This window comes from Pollicipes pollicipes, unplaced genomic scaffold, assembly GCF_011947565.3.
Source record: "Pollicipes pollicipes isolate AB1234 unplaced genomic scaffold, Ppol_2.1 Scaffold_6686;HRSCAF=7923_pilon_pilon_pilon, whole genome shotgun sequence".
NCBI lineage: Eukaryota > Metazoa > Arthropoda > Thecostraca > Pollicipedomorpha > Pollicipedidae > Pollicipes > Pollicipes pollicipes.
In genome coordinates, this window is record NW_023596921.1 from 24,129,945 (window position 1) to 24,138,840 (window position 8,896).

An 8,896-nucleotide genomic window follows, 5' to 3' on the forward strand; every position below is an offset into this window, starting at 1 on the left:
CGAGCTGTGCGGGTCGGCGGCCGCGGCAGGGCCGGCCGTCGGCAGCGCGCGACCCTGCGCCCCAGCCGCGGGGTGAGCGCCGGTCCTCTGGGGGAGCAGCGCGCGACCGGCGGAGGTGGCCGGCGCTTGGGCGTGATGTGGCCTCCCGTTGGCCGCTGGCCGCTGGCCGCTGCAGCGCACGCTCGGAAGGACGGCCATCGTCATGATATCGAGGGCGTCAAGCCAACGTTTGCTGTCTCGGTCGCGCCGTTTGTGATGGTACTCAAGTCCGTGGAATAAATATCGTCACGAGTCGGTTGTGATGTAGCATTACCAGCCGGTTGTTGTATGACGTGGGAACGACTTGGGCCATGGCATTCACGCATTACACAGTACATCAGGAGCGAGAGCGTATGGATCGTACTCGGGAGAAGCAGCGCAATGAGACGCGCGTCGACTTCGGCAGTGTCATGCCGCATGGTGTGATGCAAGCCGGCGGTCAACGAGCGGTGTTCTGCTGCCATACGTCGAGTACTTGGGGGCCAGATGCAGTCCTTGATCACACACAGCACAAATCCGTATCTGCTCTGGGAAGGGGTGTTAGCGGTTTGAACCACAAACAGGCGGCAATGGTCGCTGCTCACGGGCGCTTCACGTGAGTGACGACCGTTTCGAGCCAGGAGTCGGTCGGCTATCGTGTCTGCCCCTTGCTCCCTCCATAGAGCCTCTTTGACAAGGTCGGCGATGGAGAACCCGATAGCCACATTTGCTGGGCTGTACTCCTGACGCCCCAGGCAGGGAGCAGACTGTCGGACTACGCAATTTGCCCATTTTAGGAACGGGAGGACTGGGTGCGGGGTAAAAACGTGTTTTTCGAGAGTTATGTTGTAAACTTCACTGTTCCGAAATTGTCGGAACGCAGAGGCCGTTGCAAGCGTCTGGGTGACGCTGGCTGACTTGTAACTAAACATTTACCTGCGCGTGGGTGGCCGGTCGAATACTCTTCGCTGGGGTGGGGGCAATTTGACCCCCTTGAGATCTCAAGCACTGCGATAGCGAGAAATACCGATTTGACGGTGGATTGGGCTATACGTGAGCTCGCTTGTGTCAAAATTTGAGTCCCTAGGTCATGACCTTGGGGTCGAACAAGTTCAAACTCCAGATTGGTACTCAGGTGCCCCCGGACCTCATGCAACCTCCATGAAGCTAGATACCCGTTCTAAGAGAAAGGTCAATGGGATTGGTGACTTATTTGGATTTTATGAGGTCGAGGTGAACAGGTGCCTACGATATTGCTTTTATTTTGTCATTCGAATGAATTAGGGGTTACGCTAGGCGGTATGTTCCTGAAAACAAAATGTTGAGGTGGGTCAGTACAGTACGTCAGCTACCTGCTTTGACCCTTGTCAAGTCCGCGGAACATGTCTGTTGCGGCCCCTATCATAAATAAATTCGAAATGAGCGCCAGAAACTACCCCTGAAAACCGAGCTCTTGAGTAAAAAAGCAGGTTAGTGTTTACTTCGGTCTCACCTTCATACCTGACGTTGGGCAAGCGGGGTAGGCTGTAATTCTAAATTCATTTGCTTCATTGTCTAAGAAACTATCTCAGGTAGGTATGGGTTCGTCGTACACTGTTGTTTCATCACATGGAGCGATTCCCTTGAAATGCCCTTCGCTGACGGCCATGGTCTGGCTGGCCCGCCATAGGTCAGCGACCCAACAAGGCCCATCCGAATTGTTTACATCAAAAGATCCGCTATTCAGTTTTCGACAGCTACGCCAGGTGTGGCACGGCCAATCCGTGACGTTCGAAAATCATTCTGGAAAGACCTTCGGCTGGGTCAATCTGACCCCCACCCGAGCGCGTGTCAAGTATTTGCTCTTCAGGGTCACCGGCCGCCTTGGAGGCTGTCCCGATCGTAAGGCACCTTTAAGTCCTCAGGACCAGTAACAGCGGCGCTGATGAGTAGCTGATGCTAGTGGCGCTGCCGCTGTTGAGTCACCAACATTCCTGAGTCACTAGTGATGATGAGTCACCGCCGCGCCGAGTCACCATCGCACTGAGTCATAACCCAACGCGGAGATATTTCGCAGTCTTCGTGGCGCTGTGATCAGGGTAATAGAAAACGTTGTAATCGTTGCCGTCTTGGCGACGGACTTAACTGGCGCACGCATTCCGCCGAGTCCATTTCAGGGCCGCCGGAGTCCGCGGTCGCTTCAGTCTCGATGGAAACCCCACCACCGTCTGTATGACTCCCAGCCGTACGGAGACCGTCCGGTCGCCCTAACCGTCCCCGCGGCCCATCGGGGCGGAGGTGGACCCGCCCGCGGGCTGCCCTGGGTCGTAGGTCGCCGCAGCAGGAACGGCTCGCTGCACTGCCATATGTGTGACGGCTGGTGGTGGTGCTGGGTTCGCCGCCATGTGTGTGACGGCTGCTGGTGATACCGGGTTCGCTGCCGTTTGTGTGACGGCTGGTGGTAGTGCTGGGTTCGCTGCCACGTGGCCATGCGTGTGACGGCTGGTGGTGGTGCTGGGTTCGCGCCTCCTCGTTTGTAGAACGCCATGCTGCCAGGCTGGTGATAGCGATACGGAATCGCATCCCTCCGAAATATGTGTGAGAGGCTGGTTAGTAAATATGGGACACGTTCGTTCACAATGTGCCGCGCCGCGCAACACACCAAACCGCTGCCACCAAACGGCATCCGAACAGGTCCCCGCCAAAACGCGACCACACGTGGTTCATAGCTGTATTAGGCAAATTAATGAGAACAAGCGAGCGCATGACACAGTGCGGGGCGGGGCGGAGGGGGGTGGCACAACCGGCCCTACGACTGTCCTTGCTGCACGAGAACGCCGGAGGCGGCCGCGCCACGTGCCGCCGCCGGCCGTTCCTCTCCGCCGCCACCGGCGCTGGCCGGGCCCTGTCCCTGCACGCGGATCTGATGCTTCTCCTGGTATGCCGCGATCTCCTGCGCCTTCTTCAGCATCTGCTCCTTCAGCGACTCGACCAGGTGCGACAGCTGGGCGCAGGACGAGATCACGAGTCAGAATCTTGGCTTTGAGCTCTCGTGACATGACAAAATAAACAGTCTATGGGATTTCAATAATCCCTTTATAAAACGATGACGCGCATGTCGAGTGCAGCAAAGAACGAACCCATACAGATACAGCGCTTACCGACCCGTAAATTGCGAGACAGATGCTTTGGTTTGTACTTTGGCGACGGTGGGGACCAGTCTCGGAAAAGGCGCAGTTTGGTCATCTGACTGCACAGTCAAGATTTTGGCTTTGGGCCCTCGTGACGTGACACAATAAACAGCCTATGGGTATTTCAATAACCCATTTATAAAGCGATCACGCGCATGTCGAGTGTCAAAGAACGAACTCCTAGAGATACAGCGCTTACCGACACGTTGATTGTGGGACAGATGCCTTGGTTTGTAATCTGGCGGCGGTGGGGACCAGTCTCGGGGGAGGATCACTGTTTGGCCAGCTGAATAATTAGTTGGACTAACGCAAGTCAGCTGGAAACTGGTTGGGGAGCGTTTAACTAGCCCGCGGAGGGTGTGCCAAAGCATTACAGGGCAGGTAAAACCTTCCGCCGCCTTGTCCAGAACAAAGGACGAATACAAAATCATCAGATGAACTGAAGCGGGCTAAATTGGGTAAAAGTTCAGATCGCAGGCGGCAGGCTCTGCTGAACAAATTTTCTGAGCTTAAAACATTTATGTCATTCGTTCGAAATAAATGTGTTTTTTAATACATGGGTGGGTTGCAGGTGGGGAAAACCATCCGACTGTTAACTATGCGTCAGGCGATGCTCATACATCAGCCATGGAAGCAGGCACGTAAGCAAAGCTTCCTTAGGAATAAGGTAAACATCACATTTTCTCCAAATTCGTGCAAAGGAATAAAGACGCAGCGTCAGTAAATATGTTAAGACCATTTGACGTGTCAGAACGACCAAAAATAACTTTGATCGGAGTCCACGGCAAGATCAGCGCAACCTTACGCCTACAACCAACTGATGTCGCAGACAGAGCCACTGCCGAGTACACTGGTATAGATCAACACAAACTGCTAGAACGTAAACAAAATACATACATGTATCACCAAAGAACTCGTAAGATCATAGGACGTCCCAGAGCACAAGCAATGCCGCCAGCAAATACGCCAGACGGGGGAACAGTGACGGAAGATTACGTAGGCCAACGTCTACTAGGCAAATAGTTTGCTAAACAGTCCAATTCATTATTCCTGAAAACCACGTTCCATAGCCACAACAATTGACACACAGACCGCAATACGCAGCGTGATGAAAACCCCTCAAGCCCCCAACAGACTGATTTAAACACATCTTGCGGACCGGATCGTGTACCTGTCTGAATTTCAAAACTTATTGCCATATCACTGCGATGCCACTACTTAAAATGCTCAACAAGTTGTCGACAGCATACTCAACAGCAACAATGCTCAACAACTTCGTCGAAACAGGCGAATGCTCGACCAATATTCAACAGCAAGGGATCTCCCTCTGATGTAACAAACTCCCGTTTCCTCAGCCCTTTACCATGCCTATCCAAAAGGAAATAGTAGTATCGAAACGCATCCATCTTCACTTAAACACCAACAACTTACTCACTAAACGACAGAGCGGATACGGATAATGGATACAGACCCTGCGACATCAAAACCAATAATTCATGCACTTCACACGGCCTGCGGCAGGCACTGGACTCCGAACAAGGCTCCATGGCCATTTTCTTTGGCGCGTCATAATACTTTGACAAGATCTGGCACTCCAGGAATGAGAACACGCTTTTGACATATCTGCAACACTCCTCTATTGGATGAAATGATATATTGGTAATAGAACATATCAAGCTAAATTGGGTCATTTCGGCATTTCATTCGGAATTTCATTGGCATTGGGAATTTCATTTCATCGGCATTGGGAATTTCGAAGCCAAAGCCAACCAATGCAGGCTTACCGCAGAATCCGCACTAGGCCCGCTCCTTGCCTTCATGTATCTGGACCAAGGCCATTCTGGACGAATTTTTACCTAAGACAACGCATGCCATTCTTTTCTTCGCCGACAAAACTTTGTTGTCTGCGACTCATGTCCCAGACAACATGGATGCCATGCGACCATCACTGCAAAAAGACCTCGACAAAATTTTTGACTGTGGTAGGAAGAGTGGCATTCCATTCAATGCAAACAAAACAGCATAGGAAAATCCACGCGCAGAATCATACTAAACACACCTAGCTTCTGCTTGGAGGCAAACCTATCCCGATTAGGGATATTCAGACATTTGGGGATAACTCCTTCCTACGACTAACGCTTTCGCGACATCAACGAAGGGACGAGAAATGTAGATCGAGCCATCAGTTCCCTCTATTTCATAGCATGTCCCACTGCCACGCCCTTTCTAGCTCAGACCTACACCACCCACACCCAACCCTTCCATGACTATTGTGACATAGTGTGCGACAGACACATCACTGTGACACAACTCTAATTGCATTACGTCCACCGTCCCCACCACGCGACAGCACGATACAGGCATTAACTTGTGCAACGCAAACGTCCAGTTATAACCACTTAACTGCCTCACCCTGTTTCAGTGCTCCTTCATATAAGCCACAACTAAATGATGGAATGAGCTCCCTCTTCCTATCCAAGAAAAAACTTCACTGCAATAATTCAAGTTTTTTCCAGAGGCTGAAGGCGGACGCTCAACGTTATCACTACACAACGCCATCACTATCACTATCATATATATCAAATTTGAAAAGAAATGACGGCCCATCTTGCTCGCTAGATTCCCCTATAAGAACGTCATCCACCTTGGGTTACGCTGCCTGATTTATCGGCAGTTAGGCAACACTTTTTCTAAGCAATTTTAGACACACCACAGCGCGATTTCGCTTCACTCCCCTGACACGTTAACATTGAAAAATTGCTACACGGAGCTGGCGTAGACAGCGGCGAGGGCTGTGCGGCAGCTCAGGACTTCCGGAACTGCTTACTGTACTCAGGCCAATTTGAAAATGCATGAGGCCCACGTAGACGTCCGCTGGGCATTAGGTAAGGGCCACGTCCGCGGCGGCGGCCAGACCACTGCCCTACTAAAATTGTACACCCTGAGAGCAGAGGTGCTTCATGTTAAGAGAATTGGCTCTTGCACTGATTTGTAATGAAATTCTTCATATATGTGTTTGTTAAGAAAATGTATTTGTTGTTGAATTTTGACACAATTCTGGTGAAATCACAAGCCCCATGACCCCTTCTTTGGCTACATCTCTGCATGAAAAATTATAGCAGACCTAACATTAATGATGCTGTGCACCAATGACAGGAACAATTCAGATGCAAAAACTTGTTGGCCATTCCTTCCCTCGCGACAGCACTAGATTTCGACCTTAAAGAGTCATAACCATGACCTTGACTTGATCACAAAGTGATCTGTCTAAGGCTTCCATCAGCCTCCTAACCCCATTGATGATTTTGGTGATGGTCTTCTTTTTGGGGTTTTATTCTGGAATATCATACATCAGCTTACCAAATCTTGATACCATGAAAACTTTGGTTGACTTATATTTATTTGATTCCAGTCCTGGTCCTGATTCTGATTCTGGTTCTTACTTCATTTGACTCCAGTACTGCACTTGTCCAACCTTTGTAGGGTCACCAAGGTCAGGGCTTCACTAGTGTTGGTTGCTGGTTTACCTGGCTTCTGTTGTTGGTGAGCGCTGGCAGCACCTCGCGGACGGTCCGCTCCACCAGCACACCGCCGATCATGCGGAAACATTTGCGGGATTCGTCCACGCTGCTCAGGGTCTCGATCACCATTCTGCCAGCCACCGGAAACAATGGTTTCCAATGTGCCGTTCACCATGCATGTTATGCAACAACACATGGGTCACCACACATGTTGACTGTCACTCTGCCAGCACAATGGCCTGTGAATGGCCATAACTTGAGTAACATTCTGCAGGCCAGTACACATGTTGCTCCCCACTCTGATGATCAGCACTCACATCATTTACCATTTTGTGAACAGCCAGTCACACTAAACACAGCCTGCTGCTATATCTACCACTAGAGGCATTGTTTTTTGTTGTCATGGCCTCATGCACCCTGCCATAGTTCTGTGCTCATGCCATCAATTAGGTTTGATAAACATTCAAAATTTTTGACAAGTCCACACAGTTGCATGCATGATCACCATTTTATCAAATGCATTTCTGCTCACCATTCTAAGAACTACAAGGTGGCATGTTGGACTGCTTTGACCTTTGGTCAAGCACAAATGGATACTTTGTATCAGTGAGCTGTGCCAACACTGCCAAGCCACATCTGTGTTATCTTGATAAATGGACTTCACACAACACTGATGCCATCCTGTGTAAAGTTACCCTTCCATGCCTGTGACTCCAACCAGGGGGGCATCATCAGCGGTGGTAGGGGGGGGGGGGGGGGTTAGGTGTGCACTGGTTCTCCATGAGCCTTGTAATGCTCACCTCACATCAGTGATGGTCATTGTGATCACAATTTGGTCTTAAGTCAGGCCTTGCCTCCAGCATCCCACTCCTTTCTCACTGGCCTGGCCTTCCTAGCACTCCAGCAACAATACTCTGTCACTGGATATCTTTATAACCCATACAGATGACAGCTGCACTTTTCAAATTAAGTATTCTAGTTCAGTTACCTGTGTTCATTAAGCTCCTGCTCAAGTTCAGCCACCTTCTGTGCCAGCTGCCGCTGCTCAGAACGTATTTTGTTAAAGCCTTGGATGACTTCTTCAGCACTGTTCTTAGCTGTTTTGCCAGACATTTTGTTCTGAAAAAGACAATGAGGCAATTAACAGGATGCACAGGTTTTTACTTTCAGGTACAATACATGGCACCAGACCGATATTTTTGTCCAACAGCTTGGGGCTTGAATGGGGGAAATTACCAAGTAAACCTCCAAAATTTACACAAATTACAGCTGCTTATTTAATTCCGGATTTAACACACTTCCTCTGATTATTCTGGAACCTGAGATATCATTGAAAGGCCCAGCTGATAAAAATTACAGCAACGCATGACACAATCGTCTTGCATGTTCATTCCAACATATTACATTGACAGTTAGGTCCCACCCATAAACTAAGTGCTATCGCCAGAGTAGGCCACACACTTCCTTCAAAGGTATATGAATAAACTATCCAGCACAAAACTCTAACAGCATTGATATCCCCAAATGCAATACGCTCTCTTGAATAACTCCAGCACCTCCATTTAGCTCAGCGTGCTATATGGTCAAGGCCCTAGAACATAAGATGTAAACGTCCGGCCAAATTCCGCCGCTTCAACTGATGACGTAACAGGTATACTCGGCGCGTAATGGTCAACGGTGGATACAGGCATACCACAGTTTGCTTGGCTTTTTGAAACAGTTCTTAGACTGGAAGCTGTTACAGGCCATAATATCAGCTCCAATGTTTATCAATCATTAATTGGGTAGCGTCCCAGCCGAGCGTCTCGGGCTGGAAAGCCGGGGGACAAAACTCTCACAAAGCGTTTTCGGGAATTCATTGCCGAAATTCAAGTCGGAAATATCTAGGCAAACTTAAAGAGTTAGGTAGTGCGTATACACCCTCCAAAACGGAGGACGGTTACACACCGGGCTGATACACCCTCCAAAATAGAGGGCGGTTACGTACCGGGCTTATACACCTTTCAAAAATCTTTCAGATGGTTGTGCGTGTCAAACATACGTGGATTCGCAGCCTTGAAGGGAAAAAAGTGCAAAAATGCAGAATCCCGTGTGAAAAGTCGGTTCTACGCGTGATAGACATCAGACGATCACGAAATCCATTAGCTCACTCTGAACGTGATATCAAACCACACACCCTGTTGTCCG

At 49.8% G+C, this 8,896-nt stretch overlaps 1 protein-coding gene across 2 annotated transcripts; it reads right to left on the reverse strand.

Annotated features, from left to right (window-relative positions):
• Nucleotides 1–2,714: 2,714 nt before the first annotated feature.
• Nucleotides 2,715–8,340, reverse strand: LOC119108667 (prefoldin subunit 2). Of its 2 annotated transcripts, none has more exons than XM_037232294.1 (4): nucleotides 8,266–8,340; nucleotides 7,698–7,828; nucleotides 6,716–6,839; nucleotides 2,715–3,001 (listed from the first exon to the last, which is right to left on the reverse strand). In XM_037232294.1, exons 1-4 carry the CDS (start codon nucleotides 8,269–8,271, stop codon nucleotides 2,807–2,809), a joined length of 456 nt encoding a protein of 151 aa, XP_037088189.1. In that variant the 5' UTR covers nucleotides 8,272–8,340; the 3' UTR covers nucleotides 2,715–2,806. The 2 variants fall into 2 exon arrangements, with proteins under 2 accessions (XP_037088189.1, XP_037088190.1); XM_037232295.1 differs by having other exon boundaries at nucleotides 8,217–8,276.
• Between the last annotated feature and the right edge of the window lie 556 nt (nucleotides 8,341–8,896).